Source organism: Glycine soja, chromosome 19 (assembly GCF_004193775.1).
Source record: "Glycine soja cultivar W05 chromosome 19, ASM419377v2, whole genome shotgun sequence".
In the NCBI taxonomy this organism is placed as follows: domain Eukaryota; kingdom Viridiplantae; phylum Streptophyta; class Magnoliopsida; order Fabales; family Fabaceae; genus Glycine; species Glycine soja.
The window spans coordinates 44458955-44482064 of NC_041020.1; the positions used below are offsets into that span (position 1 = coordinate 44458955).

At 32.4% G+C, this 23110-nt stretch overlaps 3 protein-coding genes across 6 annotated transcripts in view; all 3 read left to right on the top strand.

The window, feature by feature from the left end:
- The window catches only part of LOC114400624 (protein SHOOT GRAVITROPISM 6), a 36191-nt gene extending 27550 nt beyond the window's left edge, over positions 1 to 8641 (top strand). For 3 of the 4 annotated variants that reach the window (XM_028363160.1, XM_028363161.1, XM_028363162.1), the window contains 10 exons: positions 1260 to 1360; positions 2649 to 2754; positions 3459 to 3572; positions 3661 to 3735; positions 5576 to 5674; positions 7090 to 7161; positions 7259 to 7344; positions 7442 to 7535; positions 7843 to 7950; positions 8033 to 8641. In XM_028363160.1, coding sequence (XP_028218961.1) covers positions 1260 to 1360; positions 2649 to 2754; positions 3459 to 3572; positions 3661 to 3735; positions 5576 to 5674; positions 7090 to 7161; positions 7259 to 7344; positions 7442 to 7535; positions 7843 to 7950; positions 8033 to 8212 — 1035 coding nt within the window. In that variant the 3' untranslated portion in view covers positions 8213 to 8641. Of the gene's footprint in view, positions 1 to 1259; positions 1361 to 2648; positions 2755 to 3458; positions 3573 to 3660; positions 3736 to 5575; positions 5675 to 7089; positions 7162 to 7258; positions 7345 to 7441; positions 7536 to 7842; positions 7951 to 8032 lie in introns of those variants that run through there. The other variant, XR_003663980.1, reaches the window with a different exon arrangement.
- A 5603-nt stretch (positions 8642 to 14244) lies between these two features.
- On the top strand, positions 14245 to 16242 carry LOC114400867 (UDP-glycosyltransferase 73C2-like). The gene has a single exon (XM_028363526.1). The coding sequence runs from the start codon at positions 14588 to 14590 to the stop codon at positions 16112 to 16114; it is 1527 nt and encodes a 508-aa protein (XP_028219327.1). The 5' UTR covers positions 14245 to 14587; the 3' UTR covers positions 16115 to 16242.
- A 3667-nt stretch (positions 16243 to 19909) lies between these two features.
- Positions 19910 to 22045, top strand: LOC114400868 (UDP-glycosyltransferase 73C6-like). Its single transcript, XM_028363527.1, has one exon. It carries the CDS (start codon positions 19961 to 19963, stop codon positions 21410 to 21412), a length of 1452 nt encoding a protein of 483 aa, XP_028219328.1. The 5' UTR covers positions 19910 to 19960; the 3' UTR covers positions 21413 to 22045.
- The last annotated feature ends 1065 nt before the right edge of the window (positions 22046 to 23110 follow it).

The window sequence follows — 23110 nt, forward strand, 5'->3', positions numbered from 1 at the left end:
CCGATGGTTCAAGTTGGTGACCGGCTCAGACGAGTATGCAAGTACCGCAGGTAGCCAAAATGGCTAGCGGCACAGCGTGCCCCGCAGGTGAAGTGAGGTGGCCAGAATGGCTAGCGGGCAGGGCAAGTACCGCAGGTGGCCATGACTATACTCGTGGATGATAAAGACTTCCGCTCGAGGGAGAGACTACCATGTGGAAGAGACTCACACTTGAGGGGGAGATGTGTTGGGTTACAAGTGTGAGGTGAAGTCCCACATCGGGTAGAAGTGGAAAGGTTGAGCACCATATAAGTGAGGAGAAGACCCATAAACCTGAGCCTTAAGGTTTTGGGTTAGAGTGTGGTGTCAGGTCTCCTTATGTGGTGGCTCGTGGTCCACAGGTGTACCCCTCGAATCTCCTAACAGGGTATGCATGTTGGAGATATGAATCAGAACCACATTTGGATATTCTCTTATAAGCTTAAGCTTTTATGTTTTAACTTTTAACTTTTTGGCTTTTATATCAATTAATTGTGTAGGCATTTGTATGCCAATATTTCTGTGTTTATATTTGATAAGTCTCAATTACCAGGAATGTGTGAAACAGGCTGTTTGATGTCATTGAGTAGTGGCCTGCTCACTAGCCATGAAGATTTCCTTTAATTCAGTTTGTGCTTTTATGAGAAAAGATTAGGTCTTTGTATGTGGAAAGTTTGCGGTATAATGGAGCATTTTACCAATGGAATGTAATGCAATAATTTTCAAAAATAAGTTTTTACTTACATTGGGTTTGGATAGGTTATTTTGGTATGACTGAAATACAATGATTATTTTAACTGATTGTTTAAATCACCATTATCATAAATAAAGTGGTATGTTAGTTTGATGTTAATTTGTAATTCAATGTCTCATCTCTTTATTTATAGGTTGCTTATTTTTAGCTCCACCCGGTCACCTCCCTACTCTTTTCCAATACAAATAATGAATTAAATGATATTTGAACTATGGAATAAAATACATGCATGAAAGAATCTGTCTTACCACAAGAAGTGATTGCATTGCTATTTTAGTTTAAGAATATATCTTGCATTTGAACTTCTGCTTTATCATTTGATAGAAAGGTGTACCATCAGGGATCAATTGCTTTCCTTGAGAGCTATTTAGTCAAAAACATTGTGCTGTGTAAAGTGTCAACATGATTGCTCCTAAGCATGTTGGCAAGAAATAATTGTGTTCTCATGAAAATTTTGACAAACTTTCTTGTCTTGTTGGAAACATAGGTACAAAATATTTGTCTATTTTTTCAAAACTCATTGGATCGACCCCAGAAATATCAAAGGGAAGCTGCAGCTGCTGCATTGTCAGAATTTGTTCGATATAGGTGTGTATAGAATGACACTTTGAATAAGTTGCCTCCCAATGATGCTGCAATATTTTATTAATGGCTCATTTGCTTTATCTTTTTGAAGAAAGCATGCCTTTTTAATTCAAAAATGTATTTTTTAAATTTTACTTTATGCAAGTCTTTTGAAAATAAAAATTAAAAAATAATCTATTTTAATGCTTTTTCAGAAATTAAAAATTATTTGCTTATGGGATGGGAAAAAACTCTTAAAAGCTGTTTTCCTTAAACCAAAGGGTCCCAAGTATTGGATGTTTTTGCAGAAACTTGTCATGTTTGTCTTTAACATATACTACCAGGCTTCATTTTTCATATTAATGGGATGGAATAATTTTCTAAAAGTGATTGTTGTTCCTATACTAGGGATTGAGGATCAAATCCGAGTCCCAATCTGCTTACCTTGGTCTTTGGCGTGCTTACTAAGCATGTTCAAGAGTTGGTGCCATGACACATGCTTTTTGAAAATGATATACTCTTAGTTAAAGAGCTGAGAGAGGGAATATGTGGTCAATGGTTTGTCCATGGACAATACATGATGGACTATAGAACACTGGCATTGTTTGATCCATGTAGGATGTAGCCAACCCCAGCTAGTAGTAAAAAGGATTGGTTGTTGTATACTTGGTACTAGGTACTAGGTACTAGGTCTACATTTGTATGTCCATAACCAATTACTTTTACTTATTGAATTACATGCCATTGACTTCATGGGCGATCTTCTTTTGTTTTGTTTTTGGGTTAAAAATATAAAATCATACCTGGTCCTCTGCCTAATAGTTTAAGGTTTTGGGGTGTTTGTTTTGCCTTTTATATTTTTAGAGATGATAGAAATCTTACGTGTTACAGTGAGTGCAATTATTTCTGAAAGAAAATTTTACCTTCCTCCAAATGGCCGATTGGAGTACTTCCAACACTAAAACAAGCATAGCTTTGGTTTTTTATGTTTCCATTTTCCACAACCAACTAGTTAGGAGTTTTGATCCTTGACAGTTCCATTTTTCATAATTAAATTAAATTTTTGCATATGGTAAAGCAACTTGAGGGGATGCATTAGAAATATAAAGTAAAACCATTTTTGAGCCTTCGCTTGATCCTTCAAGCTTTTAGAAGAGTCATTCATTGACAATGTTTCACTTTTTAACTTCGAATCATTAGATATTGCAGTTTATTGTGTTTGCATCATAATAATTAACCACGAGTTTTCTTTTTTTATATATTCCGACTCCTTAGTTGAAGTTCATATTCATTCCCATTTTCAATTATACAGTGGTGGACTTGGTTCACTTTTGGAGCAAATGGTTGAGGTTTTATGTCGGCATGTATCGGATGAGTCTTCAACTGTTCGGCGATTATGTTTGCGAGGATTAGTACAGGTCTTGGGTTTCATCCTATGATATTTTGTCATGACTCATGTAACCATGGTTTCTTTATTTTCAATTGTAATTATTTCAACATGAATTTAACTGTTTGAAAGCTTGATTGCTTGCCAATTATCTGCTCTTTTTTCAAATTGATTTTCCTATCTAAAGAATCTGCTTGATTGCTTTCCAATCATCTACTCACTTATCTTTCTGGGCATTTCTGTTGAGATGAGGATTAACTTTTTATTCAAAGTATTAACTTGTGAAAAAGTTTCTATAGACTATTGTATGCCAAACAAATTACAAAATTACTTTCATTGTTCATAAGCTTATTCAATATTATATTGTAAGAGATGCAGTTACTCAACTGCAATCTCAGGTAGTAAGTAAGCTGTTAGGTTAGTTATGACCGCTGTCATAGAGACAGCGGAATCTATAATCTATAAATAACGTAACAGCTCAACTGCTGTCTCTATGACAACTGTCATAACTAACCAAACTGCTTACTTTCTACCCGAGATTGCAGTTGAGTAACTGCATCTCTTACCATACTCTAATATTCATTGAAAAGTATTGCATGTATATGATAATTGTGCATCTGATATGATCATTGAATTGTGTCATGTTATCAGTTAGATTTTCAATTCTAGGTAGTATATCTCTATACACTTTTATGCTTCTCTTTTAAATCATCATTACCATATTTGAAATTGCAGATCCCATTGATTCATATTCTGAAGTATACGGCTCAAGTCTTGGGTGTTATATTAGCTCTACTAGATGATTTAGATGAATCTGTACAATTAACTGCTGTATCATGCTTACTGATGGTGAGGTTCTTTACCTCCTGTTTGATTGTGTTTACCTTTTCATCCATTCTAAATTCAGTTAGTTACTTTATGTTTTGGCTCTGTGTAGATTCTCAATTCTTCACCTGATGATGCAGTTGAGCCCATTCTGCTTAATCTTTCAATACGGCTTCGAAATCTTCAAGTATGTAAATTTTCTCTTCTATGAATCATTTTGATTTTATTTATTTGGGTTCTTAATGTTTATTAGAAGCTAGTGTGGTATGAGAATCAGTAGAGGTTGAGCTTATGCTCCTATAACACCAGCAGACCAGATTTGGGGCAAAATCTTAAGGTACCATCAGCAGTACTGAATGCTACAAGCTGGGCTGCTTGGGTCAGATTTTCTTTTTGCAACCATAACTCATGGTTGAGAGTGCCTTGAGCTTGAAAGTACCTTAAGATTTGTTTGACAGCCTTCAAGCATTCTTTAAGTTGGCAGGCTTTTTTGACTGCACAGCTGATTTCAGGTCTAGTCATTGTAGTGATTAGAGTCTGAATGAAGCTAAGACTAGAGAGCAGAACCTGGAGACTCTAAGCAGAAGTGGGACTGAACTGAACCAAGCCCTAATATCACCTTGAAACTATTGAAGAACTTAGAAATATTGAAAATATTGAAGAACTTTGCTTCAGTCAATTAACACTCAACATACTTACAATCATATATTCATCAAAGTATTAATTACAATGTGTTACTGTTATTTACAAGATTTAGTAAAAAGAAGAAAGCACTTATATTTGAGTTTCTCTTCTCTTGGGGATAGTTTGGTGTTAAGATAGATGCATTGTGTTATTTATCTTTTGTTTATAGGTTTGTAACAAGCTAAAGCTTAAGAAAGTGATAAGAACCTTAGGAGAACTACTTCACAAATGGTAGCCATTGTAGTTGGAGAGCCAAATGCCTTGTAAATCCCCCACTAGAACCCCATACTTCCAATGTGAGACTCAAGTTCCATACCTTGCAATTGGATTCTAACATCACACCGTGCTCCGCTTCCTTGGCATCCACGCAAGCTGGCTGTGCACTAATTTTTTAACATAGCAATGCTGAAGTCACCATCCGTCATTTGTAGCTGAGACGCAGTCGAAAGCTTTGATACCGATTGATAAGAGCATTGGGAGAACCACATCACAAAAGCTAGCCATTGTAGTTGGAGAGCTCAATGCCTTACAAATCTCACATAAGAATCCCCTATTTCCAATGTGGGACTCAAGACCCATACCTTTCAATTGGATCCTAACGGATAGCTGTGGTTTGTGGTGAGTGCTAGAGAGTATTATGAATATAGTTAGATTGTCATAGAATATCTTTATTGATTTTTGCTTTATTAGGTTGCTAGTCATATTGTTAATGGGCCTGACCTTGTAATAGTGTACTACTAGTATTTGACATTAATTTAGTAAATTTTTTTTTTTATCAGCAAATATATATATATATATATATATATATATATATATAAATAATTGAAGTACCAGAGGTACTTAATACATGGGTAGGGAAGCCATACAAATGGTTCCATAGTCAGACAAACACAGTCTGAATAGGAACCAGACTATGACTACATATGAAATGTACATCTGCTGTTTATCCTATTTATACTACCCTCTGTTAATACAAAAAGCCCTGTCGGAGGTAATTTAGTAAATATAAGCGCCTTTAGTTAAAATATTGAACATCATATCTTTTATTAAATTGTGTTGTCTTATCTCTTTTCCTTGTTTAACACTAAGTCTATAAATGTTAACAAGAAGAGGGTAGTATATCCTTGTTTAGCACTATGTCTTTATCAAAAGTAGGAATTCATATATCCGTATTTGTGTATTATATAACTTAAAGATACTTTCTTCTTGCTTTTATAATTTCCTATGGATGTTTTATTCTCCCTTCATATTACTAATATTAATATACTTTCTGTTTCTATAAAAGAATAGAGAACTTTCTATTAATTAATCTTGGGATATTCTTACTACTTGTTAAAAAACAGACAAGCATGAATGCAAAGATGCGAGCCACTTCTTTTGCAGTATTTGGGGCGCTAAGCAAATATGGAATTGGGGTACTAAGTGAGGCATTTGTCGAGCAGGTATATTGCTAACTCTGAATGTAGTTGTACTTTATCTTCTTTCCTCCTTTTTTTTAAAATAAAAAATTATGGACTCAAGTAAATAGGTAGGTTCAATCTGTTACCAGTAAAGCTAATATATAATGGATGTTTGTCAATAATGGGTATTTGTAGATGAGAACAGAAAAAGACATTTATATTTTAATAAGGAAACTTTTCCTTGGGGGCTTACTATTTGCAATTATTTGTTATTTTCCATTTTTGGTTGCTTATTATTAGGTGACATAACTAGCTTATAACAATTTTACCACTATATGCTCATTTTGTGATTTCCAGTTTGGTTAATTTAAAAAAGGGTAAAATATGCTTTTAGTCCCTTGTTTTATTTTGATTTCTGTTTTTAACCCTCATAATTTTTTTATTGTTTTTAGTCCCTGACTTTTAATTTCAAATGTTAAGTGATGACATGGAGAGCATAAATTGTGTGTTAATTTTATGTTTAAGTTTCTGATGGCTTTTAAACTACAAATTTTCTGGCAGTCTAATGTTGACTCTAAAACATTTTCAGTGGTTTCAGGGTTTTGATTTTTTTTTTTTGTGTAACATTTCTGGTGGTTTTAGTCTGCTAGAAAATTTGCAGCAGTTAAAAAACAGCAAGAAACTTAAACAGAAAATTTTTCAGTGCAATTTATGTTTGTCACGTTATCACTTAACAATTGAAATTAACATTAGGGACTAAACAGAACAATTTATGAGGGACTAATAACAGAAATCAAGATAAAACGAGGGACCAAAAACATATTTTACTCTTTAAAAAATGTAGTCAATTTGGTAATAGCATGGGATAAAAAAGTGGCCACATTTAAACTTGTAGTCAATAGACTATTTGTGTCTTTTTTCTGCCAACCATTGATTTGTAGACTTATCCATGCTAAAGCCCCGAGCAAGCTTCAATGCCCAGACATCTCCATCTCCTCAACTAATCTCCAAATACAGAATTTCACTCTTATCTACATATTCCATTTTAAAGATAGTTTTTTCTTTACCCAATAACCAGATTTGGAATGTTCAACTTGGAAACTTCAGAATCTAGTGAAATACTTCATCAACTATCAGTGAACACATGAATCAAAATGAAGGAAAACAAAATGTTAATGTAGACCCTAATGTAATAATCTATGCCTTTTAGTAGGTACATTATACATGTATCTTGTTATATAACCAGTGTCAGTATATGCAAATAAAAAACACATATTCTTCGTAATATCTTCAAGTTGGCTAGTTTATCATGGAGTATTCCAAGGGATATGTCTTTTCATTATTTTGGTGAACCTTTTGATGGCACAGTAGGCCAACTGAACTGGTGATTGTCATATATTAGCTTTTCTTAATATTTCAGCAAGCTCATTCCATGTCAATATGATTGTTTTTAAAAGGTACATGCTGCTGTTCCTCGCCTGGTCTTGCATCTTCATGATGAAGATTTTAGTGTCCGATTAGCCTGTCGGGTAATCAACTATCATCTTGAACTTTCTTGAATTGGAGATTTGTAAATAAATGTCTAACATGATAAATGCTTTCTTTTTGAAACATACTGACCGATAGAATACCCTGAAACAAGTTTGCCCATTGATGGAAATTGAAGGAATGCTTGCTGTACTAAACACACACAGTTTCCTTTCTGATCATCGGTATGATTTGACAGATCGTAAAATTGTCTAGTTATGCAAGAATTTTGAAGAATTTCCTATGGGAAAATATGATAACTGGCTTCTTTTGTGTTTTTAGAAGTGATTATGAGGACTTTCTCCGAGACATTGCAAAGCAATTTACTCAGCATCTTCCCTCTAGAGTTGATAGTTATATGGCATCAACAGTACAGGTTGTTATTTAAACTTTGTTATAACACAATTAGTCATGATATTTTTACTGACTGAAATTAAGATTATGTTTGTTGGGATTAACTTATTTTTTGTGTAATGATGATTTTATAGCCAAAACTCGAGTCTTAATGAGACAGCATTTGAATTTTTTCAAAAGTGATTTTTCTCTAGAAGAGTTTAATTTTCATTTACTATCTGTGTAAATTTTTTTTACTACTTTCTGAACCCAATACTTTGTGGATCATTTTTCCTTCTGTTTAAATCTAAGGTCTTGAAAATTAGTTGTTTGCTTTCTTGATGAGGCAGGCTTTTGACGCACCATGGCCCATAATTCAGGCAAATGCTATATACTTCTGCAGCAGCATGCTTTCTCTATCTGACAATCAGCATATTTTAGCTGTTTATCATTCACAGGTATTTCCAGGATGTGCTTGGAATTTTTTGGCGTTTCAGCTAAAACCGAAGTTTCACCATATTTGTCTGTATCTTCTTTTAGGTCTTCGGTATGCTGGTGGGAAAATTGAGTCGATCACCTGATGCTGTTGTTAGAGCAACAAGTTCTGCTGCTCTGGGCTTGTTGCTGAAATCCTCCCATTTATGCTCATGGAGAGCTGTTGAACTCGATCGGTTAGAATCAACATCACGGAACCATGATGTGGAGTCTACGAAAAACTAGCAACAATTCTGGAATATATACCAAAATCATGATTAGCTATGCGCTTGAAGCACTGCCTTTTGGGAATGGTCGAGTGGACTAGGGTGCTGCTCCGCATATTTGTCATGTGAAAGTCACCCGGATATTGGAAGAGATCCCTTTGATGTTCGTGTACAGTGTTGTGTTAGCAATCGCCTCTTCCGTACTTATCCATTCTTTTGTTTTGTTGTAAAGCTTGAAATAGACCATCGATTTCTTAGTTTTTCTTTGAAATGTACATTTATGTTATGATCGTGTAAATTGTTGTATATTAGTCACACTAGAAACTACATCGCGGAGGAGATTTTTGCACATTTCATTATTTGTTTTAATAATTTATATTAAAAATTGATGGTGTCCAAGTACTAATAGATAGCCAAGGTATTTTAAATATTTGGTGCTCTTCGCTTCCCTGTCTCTTTCTTTGCGTATTTCTTTATAAACAACAATATAGTAAACTTCATAAGGATTGATTTGAGCCGCTTGTATGTGAACATATTTCCATTCTTTTATGTGTTGTGATAATTTCTGTAAGAAACTAACGATGAAAGGGAAAATAAATTGACTTCATCACGTGACTAAAGTTTGTTTCTTTTTTTAAATAAAAAATTACATATTTCTTTATTAAATGATTTTATGGAGAAAAATATTGAAGGTGTTCAGAAACTGGCTTTTTGTATTGAATGACATCCTTGCTTCATTACATTAGTGTAAAAAAAATGTAGCTGTCTTTTGCAAGGTATCAGCAGGGGAAGTTTGATATTTTCATGAAGTTATGAATACTTTTGGGTTTGACTTTGCATATACACTTTTAAGTATGAAATTAATTATTATCTATTATTTACTCATTTCTTCCAACTTTTCAAGCATTAAGACAATATATTGAACAATGTAATGTTTTACGTTTTTTCTTTGGTTAGTTACTGGATTTGGACTCACGAAGTTTCACTCAAAATTGAGGGGTATTTTTTACCTTTCACTCAAAATTAACACAATCAAGTGTTAGTGTAGGGAGTGTCAAAGAAGCATTTTAACAGAAGAATGCAGTGTAATATTCAAGGAATTTTTGTAATATATTTTTATTTATAATATTTAATTTTATAATTTTTATCATATATATTATTTTTAATTCCTTAGAGCACTTCTCATTATTCTTGTCTATAAGCAACATGAAAGTTTTGAGTGTTGTAGAAGTCCATGTATGAGTTTTAAAGAATCAAAATTTCTTTTTTTAACAAAAAATGTAGCATTTAATTTTACCAATATTTCACTAATTTTCTAAAAAAATCTTTCATTTATTGATTTTCTATCTAATGCCTTGAAAATACTCAATTTTTTAAAGCTTGTTTGTTATGAACTCAAATCCAACCAATGTTGGCATGGTTTAAAAAGAATGAAACTAGATCAAATGAGAAAAATCGTGAGAAGAACTAAATTTACCAAAGATTTTTTTTTTTTTGAGAACTTAACAAATCAAACCATGTTGGAAATGAATTAATTAAGTTTGGCCACTAAATTTAAAAAATAAAATAAAATAAAATAAAAAATGTCCACCAAAGTAAACTCAACTTCAATGGTTATCTAAGGAAGTTATTAATTTTCAGAAATAAGCTCAACCACTTAAATGGTTAAATGATTTTTATATTATTATTAGATAATTTTTTTCTCATATTATTGTGTATATTGAAATATATTTGAGTTCTTTGTTGTTATGTTTATTTTTGTGACCAATGGAACATAATTAATTAAGGAAAAAAAATGTTTTTAGGCCATATACTTTTATAAAATCTTATTTTTAATTCTTGTAGTTTTATATCATCTAATTTAGTTTTTATATTTTACAAAATACTTATTTTTAGTCATTTCTCATGATTTTAACGTTATTTCCTACATCATAAATAAATTATAATGTTTATTTATTACACGAATTCATGGAAATAATATTTAAGAAATAAATAAAATAAGAAGACACAAAAACAAATCTGCAACAATTGTTAATAATGGTGATGAAAATAAACACAAAAATAAATCCTTTAAAAGTTTTAGTTAAATATGTTCAGGGAAGACATATTGACAACTTTTTTTAAAAAAATAATCTTTTTAATAAAAAAATATACTCTATTTGATATGTGAAACAAAAGTTAATGTAATTTTTAAACATTCGATGAAGAGGAACTAAAAATAAGTTTTCTATAAAATATAAGTATTAAATTTGATGATATGAAATTTCGAACACCAAAAATAAAATTTGACCAAAGTATGGGACCGAAGACATATTCTTATGGTTAATGAATTATGAAGACACTAATGTTATACAGTGAAACCCTCAACTACAAGAATAGCCTTGTTTAGAGTTGAAAGGCTATTGTTAACTTTGACATCGACACGACATAGTCACAACATTTGGATTTTTATTTTATTTTATTTTTGAATTCATAAATTCATAACGTGGACTCGGGCAACACTAAGCTAGATATTTAAGTTAGCATCCGCTTTGTGTAATAAATTTTGTAATTAGTGTCGCACTGCTGCCACTGTGACAACTTCATCCGCTAATAGAGGGAAGGGTGTCACCGCAATCGTCGTTGTTTGTTCCACTCAGCATGCCTTTAGGTGTGAAGGCAACTTCAATAGCATCAGATTTAGCTTTTTATGTGATTGGGTTCTATGGACTGGGATAGATATGTTATTTTTTTGTCTCTGATTACTGTTTATGATCGGGGATAAAATTCTGTTCTTACCTCTGTCTTTACACTCTGAAAATTATTATATATTTGTATATATTTTTTTTCTAATTTTGAAACTAAAATTAATTTTAAATTTAAATAAGCCATAAAAATGTAATAATTCATAACATAAACTCAATCTATTACAATAAAAAAAAATGTCAAGTCTCATGAAAGGAGGAAATAAATAAAGAAAATATAATTAATATATCATTAAAGAATGGGGTGAGTAATTACATACTTGTTCCCGTTTTAAATAGGTCAAGACTGACCAACAATAAGTAAGATGTAAAACAAATTTTAAGAGAATTACTTTTACTTTAAATGAGAGAATTATGTATTTGATTTTTTGCTAAGATATGTGACATCTCTTTTAATAAAGGTGAGATTTTTTTCTCTTTTAAAAACTGGCGACAAATGTTTTTTATTAATGGGTCTATAACATGAGTTTTAACTATTTTATCCTAGATTCTATCTTGAGTCGGCTAATACCCATACTCAGTCAAAGTAATAATTTGTCAAAATTAAAACCAGTATTCCGGTATATGCACGTGGATATGAGAATATTTGTGATCCCTATATGTTGGTGCATCATTGACTTATCCAGTGTGTATTGACTTAAGGGTTGCACTAGTATAATTTTTTCAATTGTGCTAATTTTCCTGTTGATTTTGCTTAAAAATTCGTAGGAACACATTTCTTGTGAATTTTAATCCACATGTAATTTTTCTGTGGATAATAAGTTTCTGTGAATTATTTTTCACAAAAAGATGACCTGCAGATTTTCTTGTGGATTTATAATCTCCAAGAAATTTTTGGTCAACTTATTTGCAGGAAATTTTCTGTGGATTTTAAATTTGTTGGAAATTTCGTAGGTGACTTTTCAGCCAATTTTAATTTTGCAAGAAATTTTGCAATTAATTTTTCTAGAAATAAAAAATTATTTATTTCAAAATTTGTCAAAATATTCATATAAATTATTACCTTTTATTGTAGTTTTTTTAATTATATTGTTTTTGTTTTCCGTGAAATATTAATAAATACGTCAATCAATCAAAAATCCTGAGCTATGGAGGCGCTCTTCTGGCAGAACAGGGGTATGGGTCTATCAAGGTATCAATCTGAACTATGGAAATTATTTGGTGTGCTGTTATTTCATGTGTGTGGTAGACAGTGCGGACAGACATACTTTGATGGAAGATAGTCGTTTTGTAACTTGGTCCTGCCTTGCTAATTTTTCCCTGGATTTCACAACTCGTATCACCAATGGGCATACAGGGAACACAGGTGCGTGTATCACAGCTTCAAAGAAAGGTTTGAAACTCTCATTGATGACTTTCTCATTCTTACATGTTTGGTGGGTTCTATGGGCCGGTGGATGTGCATTTGTTCGCTGTCAATATTAATACTTTTGAAAATTTTGAAAATTTTTAAATTTTAAATACTTCAATTAAATTTTTTTATTTTTAAAATTTTATGTTTGCATAAAAAAAATTAAAATTATGAGGATGAAAAAAGATGAATATAAAAACAAGAAAAAATATGATTGATGTGTTTTCAAAGAGAAAAATACTAATGTGGCATGGAAAGTGGGAATCTACCACATAGCATTTCGTCAACAGCACAAGGCATGACCCAGGCCCCTCCGTGCCGATGAGCACCTCCGGTGCTATCACGCGATGGCTGCTCCCCTGACGAGCATCTTCTTCCCGTGATGGGATGGGTAGCGATGGCTGCTCCCCACATCTAATCGTGTTCCACGAGCTCTGTGTTTTTTGAAGACGAGTTCAAGAACAAAGATTTCGGGAACTTTTAGGTAGAAGAGATAATGAAAGTTATAAAGGAAATACACAAATATTTTGAAAAATTCTTCTATCAAGAAGAGAATTTCAATTTCTCATCTTTTAGAAAGAAATTGAAATTTCATATTTTTAGTTGTTTAAAATTCTGTTTTAAAATTCCAAAAATTTAAATTTTTCATAAAAAAACATTTAAATAATGAATTTTAGATTACAAAAATTTAAATTTTGTGATAAATTACTTTCCTTATTTTCTATCCAAATATACTCTAAATATCTCTTTGGATGAAGTATTTTAAAATTGAGGAAGTTTAAAATTCAGGAAAAATAAAATGCATCAATTAAAATTATTTATTTGGATAATCCAATTGTAAAAGCACTAAATCAAAATTAGCATATTTTCATTACTCACATTCCATATCTTAACTTCTCTCAACCACAATTTCTCTTTAAACTTAATTTAATTTCAGCGCACTTGATTCAATCTCCTCGTAACTATTTTGCTCCTTCACTGCACTTGATTTTGCCTCCACCGCTAAATCTGCGGCTTGCGAGTTCACCTGACTCCAATTCGAGGATAGCAACTCAGCATATTTTGACTTGTCAACTTTAACACTCTTGCCCTTTCTGAGGTTGCGAGATCTACAAAATCTGGAGTGGGTTTCATTGGATTTGGGTTTTGAAGATTAAGAGGATGGTTTTTACTAAGTAAACAATGGAGTGAAATCTAATGTTGTCTCTGCTCGTCAATGCAGTAGCACCGCCAGCAACAGGATCGATCTGTGAAAAGGAAGAGTCATGTTAATCCTAGATTAGAGAAGAAAAAAAAAGCAGAGATGAGAAATTAACAAACCAGAGAGAGCAATGGAACTGCAAAAGTGATTGTGAACGTGACACTAATGAGAGTGTGTGAGGGTCGAGCGAAAGTGTGAGGGAAGGTATGAGAAATGAGTGAACGAAAATAACTGAGGGTTTTCAAATTGTCTCTTTTTAGTCAAAAATTAGAATTCCTTAATTAACTGACATTTTTGTTTAAAATTTCTTGAATTTAAAAATCTTCCAAATAAAATATCCAAACACCAAATTTTATCTTAAAAAATTTTAAATTTCTATTTAAATTACTTTCCCTATTTTAAATACCTGTTTTAAATACTCATCTAAAGAGTGTGAATGATTTAGATTGTAATTTAAAATTCACTATCAGTTATACTCATTTATGACTAATTATACTTCATTAAGATGAGTCTGGACTGAAACTTTTTAATGCTGTTGTGTCAATTTCATAACCCACACTTCGAGTTTCATTAAATATAAATATACTAGTATTAAATAATATAGTATTTTTACAATTTTCTAATAATACTAGTATTAAATAATATGTTTTATAACGTGGATGTTTAGCAATGAGAAACTATAGAAAAAAGTACATCATAACTTTTCATAATACTTTTTTCTTAATGTCTAGTACACATCTTTTTTTTCTTGCTATCCTTCTTGTTTCGAAAAATATCATAAAAGAAGTTATATAAGCCACAGATAACTAGAGGCACTAAGCTAACCACATGCAAAAACCGACAGTGCAGATTTTCTGGTGATGCAAAAAGCCTCTTAAGTCGACCACACGATGCTATTCCCATCCAATATCCATGCACCAGAAGCACGTACTCACTTCACATAATCCAATTCGCATTGCATATGCTCTTACGTCACCACCACAAACTATGTCACTCTTTATAAAAATAGGAACAATCTAGCACACACTGCAAAGAGCAACACAGTCACATACACATACTACTACTCGTTTCATTTGCCTCTTGTAGTAGCCAATAGCCATGGTTTTCCAAACAAGCAATAATCCCCATTTCGTATTGTTTCCCCTAATGGCTCAAGGCCACATCATCCCCATGATGGACATTGCAAGACTATTGGCGCGGCGTGGTGTGATTGTTACCATATTCACTACCCCAAAGAATGCATCACGTTTCAATTCTGTTCTTTCTCGTGCTGTTTCATCAGGCCTCCAAATCCGGCTAGTTCAACTCCACTTTCCATCCAAAGAAGCAGGACTACCCGAAGGGTGCGAGAATTTCGACATGTTAACATCAATGGACATGATGTACAAAGTCTTCCACGCCATCAGCATGCTCCAAAAGTCAGCAGAGGAGTTGTTTGAAGCACTGATACCAAAACCAAGTTGCATAATCTCTGACTTTTGCATTCCTTGGACCGCTCAAGTAGCTGAAAAGCATCATATTCCAAGGATTTCGTTTCACGGTTTTTCTTGCTTCTGCCTCCATTGTCTGCTCATGGTACACACTTCAAATATTTGTGAAAGCATCACTTCAGAATCCGAGTACTTCACTATCCCCGGCATACCTGGTCAAATTCAAGCTACCAAAGAGCAGATACCTATGATGATCTCAAATTCAGATGAAGAAATGAAGCACTTCGGGGACCAGATGCGTGATGCTGAAATGAAGTCATACGGGCTAATCATAAACACTTTTGAAGAGTTGGAGAAGGCATACGTGACGGATTACAAGAAGGTGAGAAATGATAAGGTGTGGTGCATTGGTCCTGTTTCATTCTGTAACAAAGATGATTTGGATAAAGCTCAAAGAGGCGACCAGGCCTCAATTAATGAGCACCATTGCCTGAAATGGCTAGATTTGCAGAAATCCAAGTCTGTGGTCTATGTTTGTTTTGGAAGCTTATGCAACTTGATTCCTTCACAACTTGTAGAGCTGGCATTGGCCTTGGAAGATACTAAAAGACCATTTGTATGGGTTATTAGAGAGGGAAGTAAGTACCAAGAGTTGGAAAAATGGATCAGTGAAGAAGGGTTTGAGGAAAGGACCAAAGGGAGAGGCCTTATAATTCGAGGTTGGGCTCCACAAGTGCTAATATTATCACACCATGCCATTGGAGGATTCTTAACACATTGTGGTTGGAATTCAACACTTGAAGGGATAGGTGCTGGATTGCCAATGATTACCTGGCCTCTATTTGCTGATCAATTTTTGAATGAGAAGCTTGTTACTAAAGTGTTGAAGATTGGTGTGAGCGTAGGGGTAGAGGTTCCCATGAAGTTTGGAGAGGAAGAGAAAACAGGGGTGTTGGTGAAGAAGGAAGATATTAATAGGGCAATATGCATGGTGATGGATGATGATGGAGAAGAAAGCAAAGAGAGAAGAGAAAGGGCAACCAAACTCAGTGAGATGGCAAAGAGAGCAGTTGAAAATGGAGGGTCTTCTCATCTTGACTTGAGTTTGCTTATCCAAGACATTATGCAACAATCTAGTAGCAAGGAGGAAATAATGTCGACGCCTAAAGAGTCACAATTTTCATGTAACGTTTGATTTTTTATTTATTTTTTAAATAATGGCGATGATAAGAAAAGAGACTAAGTCGAACTTAAATTTTCATGTATCTATGCTAGCTCCTACTACTATGCAAATCCAAGGTATGCTTGATTTTTTTTTAACCATATGATATTTGCATACTCATTTTATTTACGCTACTTTTATACACATTTTTTATGGTTAAAAGATGAGAGAAAATTAAAGTTGAATTTCTTTTTATCGTAAAACAATATAAGTGTGAGGATAACGCCAAAAAAATGAGTGGGGCATGCATGGAATGTTTTCTTTTGTGAATCATAATAATTTGAAATTATTTTATTCGAAATATTCTTCTTTGCACAGTGAATGATAACAGGGGGCATCTAAAGAGAGAAGATGAGGCAGTATGTTAGCTGCACAAGCTGTTCCTTATTCGAAAAATACTGTGTTGTTATACTAAAACAGAATCATATATATTCTCGACTGTAGCTTAAAGTTAACACAGTAATTTTATATACATACTAATATATTCAATTTTTATTTTAAAATATTTTTAAGCTAAGTCTTTTAAACAATGAAAAAATAAAATGTTAACAGATATTATAATGGGGTGTTTGTTTAAACTTGAAAAAAACTTTAAAATAAATATTTTTTTATATAAATATTTTTTAAAGAAGCAAATAAGATTTATTTATTAAAATAAGTAGAAAGTTATATTTTTAAGAAGAAATAATTTAGATAAATACACTAGAAAATAAATGTTTTTTATAAATATTTTTTAAGAAGCAAATAAGATTTGCTTATTAAAATAAACATAAAACTATTTTTTTAAGCAGAAGCAATTAAAATAAACATTTATTTTAAGAAGTTTAAGCAAATTAGCCCAATATTTATGTATATATGTACAGGCTGATTGCTCATTTGGACCACTTTTACAAATATATTTTAAAATGGGTTTTTTCCAAAATTAATTACTGGCATGAATCTGTGTGGATTGACTTGCAAGCTTATCGACACATTAACACTTTTTTAATAAAATAAATTAGGTGCTACAAATATTTTGCAAGTCAAAATTGTGATTTTGATCATCAAAACAAAACGGTGCAAGTAATTAGTTGATTCATTTTAAAAATAGTTTGTAAAAGTAATTCAAATGAGTCAATCAACCTCTCTCTCTCTCTCTCTCTCTCTCTCTATATATATATATATATATATATATATATATATATATATATATATATACACTAAAAATTGTTATGAAATAAAATATAATTGTCACAAAAAGTTATATTTGTATACTAATATATATTATAAATAAAATTTATTGTTCAATAATATTAAATATTCAAATTAAATATTATATGTAATCAATATCATATTTAATATTATATATATATATATAAATATTCAACATGAAGTTAATTTAGGCAAATCATAATATATATTATTTAATAAAATTAAATATTATACTTATTGAATATATTGTCAAATTAATTAAATACCATTATTAAATATTAAATATTTATTATATTGTATTTTCAACTATTTATTAAACATAGTATATATTTAAAATGATTTTTTAATATTCGTAAAATTTTCAAAGATTATATTATTAAATATAATATGTATTCAAACTAAACATCATGGGAAAAATATTATATTCACTAAATATAATATATTTTTAAAATTTTTGAAATGTAATCATTAATTAGAGAAGTTGAATTTTTTTAGTGCATTAGAGAAGTTGAATGGATATGTCAATATTTAATAATATGAAACTGAAATTGAGACTAAATTTTACATTCAATAATTATCTTCAAGTCTATTTTACTAAACTCTTTATAATAATGTATCTTTGTTGTGATATTTATTACACGGTCATTGTAATTTTAAATAAAGGTTTATTTATTCTTCAACTAATTAATTATTTTTAATCCCGTCGATAAGAATATCTTTTAATACTTTTTATAAAGATAATTAAGGCTTGAATTCTTTAAGCATGTGATCAAGAATTCAAATCTTGACCGATATATATAAAAAATTATTATTGAGAGAGAATAACTTACCATCAATGATTTTATAAAGAATTTAAATTTTTTTATGACCGATCGAGATACTGTGTAGAATTATATGAAAAGAAAAGAAGTCTATTCATATATGCTTTGAAGAAATTTTTATCCGTGATTATGGACATATCCACCTAATTTTTCGTAAAAAAAAAAACAGCATGAAAATCTTCGATCACGCGTTAATTACCAGTGCTCCAGTATGTACGACGTGATTTACTAGTAGTAGTGACAGAGACACATTGATGCATAAAAATAAACACACCTTCAAGATCATGTATTTAATTATTCTCGTTGCTACGTCGAAACTTGTTCTTACTAGCAATTTTATTTGAAAATCAAGCAGACAAAATGCCATAGAACTTGACTCATAAGTGTCACATGATCCAAAGTGCTTACGTAAGCGCTTACATGACCATTCACCCATATTACAGTTATGCATATAAGTCTTGATGGGAAAACAAGCTAATAGCAAACTCAATCAGACTGAAAATAAATTCTCCTAAGTATTAATACCAAAAATATAATTTATTTGACGAGAAAAACTCCTCAATACAGATTAAAAAACATAATCGTTCAATCAATAACGAGCAATGCTGGAAGCCTTCTCATTCGGGGGTTGGGCACCTCAAATATTAATATTATCTCACCCTGCTATTGGAGGGTTTATAACACAGTGGTTGGAACTCTACCTTTGAAGCAATATGTGCTGGGGTGCCAATGCTTACGTGGCCACTATTTGCGGATCAGTTTTTGAATGAAAGTCTAGTGGTGCATGTACTAAAAGTTGGATTGAAGGTTGGGGTGGAAATTCCGCTTACATGGGGTAAGGAAGTGGAAATTGGTGTGCAAGTGAAGAAGAAAGATGTTGAAAGGGCAATAGCAAAGTTGATGGATGAGACAAGCGAAAGTGGAAAAAGAAGAAAAAGGGTGAGAGATAGAGAAAGGGGGTTCATCATATTCTAATGTGACCTTGCTTATCCAGGAAATCATGCAGAAAAACAAGAGAGATGTATGATAATCTTCATTTTCCATAAGCCATTTTGAAATAAAAGGCAACACCTAGCATGTAGATTTTCATTTAATGTACTTTCTTTTAAGTTCTATTCATGACCTCTTTCAAATTTACTAATTATCTATATTTTGAATTGTTTGCCATGACTTCATGATCTTTCTGAAATTTCTTTGTACTTTTGTAAGTTGATATCATAGTTTTAGGCAATTATTTGCTTTCTGTTGTCCCTTCTTATTGTATTTAGGAGAATAATTTTGGGGTTGGTATACGGGGAAATAATATTTTTTCGTGTTATTAACACGAAAAAGCTACAAATATATCCACTTAAATTTTTAAAAAAATAAACTTTGAATCTTCTTGGATGATGCGTTAATTACTAGTGCTCCTCCATACATGTCAGAATTTCTCCACACGTATGTCCGACCTGATTGTAGTGTGTGTATTAGGCATTATTCTAACAATGATTGTTACTCTCATGGACAGAGCTTGTGATGGACAAAGAGACAAATCCATCGATAAAAATAAACACTACTCTTAGATTATGTATTAATTTATTCTTGATCGATCCCATAGAAATTTGTTTTCTAGAGCTATCCGATTTGAAATCAAGCAGACAAAAGGCCAAAAAACATGACTCATAAGTGTCACATATATAATCCAAACGTGTTTACGTAAGCGCTTACATGATCATGCCCTTCACCAATAGTCATACATACAAGTCTTACAAATAGATAAGATGAAGCGAATTCCTTGTACTGTACCTCATCATTTCACTGCAAAAATATGGTTTCCGAAGCACAAAAGCCACACTTTGTCTTGTTTCCATTGATGGCCCAAGGCCACATGATCCCCATGATGGACATCGCAAAGATATTGGTGCACCGCAATGTTATTGTGACTGTGGTCACAACGCCACATAACGCAGCTCGTTTCACACCAATCTTTGATCGTTATATTGAGTCTGGCTTTCCTGTAAGATTGGTTCAACTTCAATTCCCATGTGAAGAAGCTGGAGTACCAAAAGGATGCGAGAATCTCGATATGATACCTTCACTTGCCACGGCCACAAGTTTCTTCAAAGCAGCAAACCTTCTACAACAACCAGTGGAAAAACTGTTTGAAGAGTTAACACCACCACCAAGCTGCATCATCTCTGATATGTGTTTGCCATACACAATCCACATCGCCAAAAAATTCAATATTCCCAGGATTTCTTTTGGAGGAGTAGGTTGCTTTTATCTTTTGTGTTTGCATAATATACGCATCCATAATGTTGGGGAGAACATAACATCTGAGTCCGAGAAATTTGTTGTGCCTGGTATCCCTGACAAAATTGAGATGACAAAAGCACAGGCTGGACAACCGATGAATGAAAGCTGGAATCAGTTTGGTTATGATGTTATGGCGGCTGAAATGGGTACTTATGGGGTAATCACGAATTCTTTTGAAGAGTTGGAGCCAGCATATGTAAGGGACTACAAGAATATCAGAGGCGATAAAGTGTGGTGTATAGGCCCTGTGTCACTCATTAACAAGGATCATTTGGATAAGGCTCAAAGAGGTAGGGCCTCAATTGATGTGTCCCAATACTTAGAATGGCTTGATTGTCAGAAGCCAGGGACTGTAATCTATGCATGTCTTGGAAGCCTATGCAATTTAACAACACCCCAATTGATAGAGCTTGGTTTAGCCTTGGAAGCATCAGAAAGACCCTTCATTTGGGTTATCAGGGAAGGAGGTCATTCAGAAGAATTAGAAAAGTGGATTAAGGAATATGGATTTGAGGAAAGCACCAATGCTAGAAGCCTTCTCATTCGGGGTTGGGCTCCTCAATTGTTAATATTAGCACACCCTGCTATTGGAGGGTTCATAACACACTGTGGTTGGAACTCTACAATAGAAGCAATATGTGCTGGGGTGCCAATGCTTACGTGGCCACTATTTGCAGATCAGTTTTTGAATGAAAGTCTAGTGGTGCATGTACTAAAAGTTGGATTGAAGGTTGGGGTGGAAATTCCACTTACATGGGGTAAGGAAGTGGAAATTGGTGTGCAAGTGAAGAAGAAAGATGTTGAAAGGGCAATAGCAAAGTTGATGGATGAGACAAGCGAAAGTGAAGAAAGAAGAAAAAGGGTGAGAGAGCTTGCTGAGATGGCTAACAGAGCCGTAGAGAAAGGGGGTTCATCATATTCTAATGTGACCTTGCTTATCCAGGATATCATGCAAAAAACCTAGAGAGATGTGTGATAATCTCATTTGTCATAAACCAATTTGAAGTAAAAGGCAACTCATTTGTCATAAGTGTAGTAGATTCGTGTGAATGTTGGGGCAGAAGTTCCAATGAATTGGGGAGAGGAAGAGAAAACTGGTGTGTTGGTGAAGAAAGAGGACATTAAGAGGGCAATATGCATGCTGATGGATGATGATGGAGAAGAAATCAAAGAGAGAAGAGAAAGGGCAACCAAACTCTGTGAGATGGCAAAGAAAGCGGTTGAAAAAGGGGGCTCTTCTCATCTTGAAATGACTTGGCTTATCCAAGACATCATGCAACAATCAAGTAGCAAGGAGGATATAAAGTTGACACCCAAAGAGTCGCAATTTACATGTAGTGCATGATGTTGTTAATGGTTAATCTTGTAAAAGTTTTCTAAATATTTTGTTTCTTCTTATGTAACTATTTTTACTTATTTGCGCGTGGGTAATGTCATGTTGATTAAGTATGTATGGGTATAGTCTGATTTTGGGGGAAATCGTACATGTAATGACAATGGGAACATATCTTATTTATGATACAAGTATAGGCACAATGTATGGCATGGCATTTTTCTTTTATATATTTCACAAAATTATGAATGAAATTGATGGCTATGTATGGTACTACAGCAAAAATACAGAAGTTGTTTTGCTCTCACATTTTCCTCTCTGTTTATGGTTTCTATGTTTCATGGTTCTACACTTCTAGTAATATTGTATGTTCTAATAGTGATATCTACAGTTGTGTTCTTATAGATTGTGTCTGAAAAAATTGAGAGCAGAGCTAAACTCTGGTGAGAGATCAAATGGCTGCGAGTAACATTATCTTTATTGTTCTTTAATTTTTGAAATTAACACATATAGATTGTCAAATAAGATAATTTTTGAAGTCTTTTGGTTTATGGGTGTATGTTGATCGAGATAAACAAGTTCCACTGTTTTGAGTTAATCCTACAATAACTCAAATCAAGAAACATGAGGAGGAGACATCGAAGAAAGAGAAAGTTTTTCCGTGTTTGCATTCAGCTTTGGTAGATAATGTATTCACAAGCGTTGTGCATGTCGAAACAATCGTTTAAATATATTTGTTTTTATAAGTTAATATTTTTATTTTATTTTTAGTTCTTATAAGTTCATTTTTTTCATTTTTAATCATGTAAGTTTATATTTTTTTCAATTTTAATCATTTTAAGATACTAATTATTTTTATTATAATATTATTGTTTATATTTTTAATTATATGTGAAATATTTATATTATTAGTATTAATAATTAAACATTGATACTAATAGGGATATAAATATCAATATAGCAATTGATAATTCTCAATTGCTAAAATGGCATGAACTTCTTAGTCTTCTTGACACAAATTTCTGTGACTATTTATTTGTCTTAACCCTCCAATTCATTCAAAGAAAAAGAGTATGATTAATCTGAAATTTAGTCGAAAGATAAATATAGCTTGATCAATAATTTTCTCTATCAAAGATCAAATTTAGATATTAATCAAACGATTCAATCTTAACTTCAGCATATAAATTACATGTCTTCAATGACTTGGTTTTTTCAGTGACCATTTGATATTTATTTTGAGTGATACAGCTAGCAAAATAATTTCAATCGCTAATTAATAAAAATGTGTTGTTATATAGCGACTGAAACACCTCAGTTGCTATTTTT

What these genes read in the sequence shown, in the direction of transcription:
- LOC114400867 (XM_028363526.1), top strand. Translation starts at nt 14,588, where the DNA reads ATGGTTTTCCAAACAAGCAATAATCCCCATTTCGTATTGTTTCCCCTA.
- LOC114400868 (XM_028363527.1), top strand. Translation starts at nt 19,961, where the DNA reads ATGGTTTCCGAAGCACAAAAGCCACACTTTGTCTTGTTTCCATTGATG.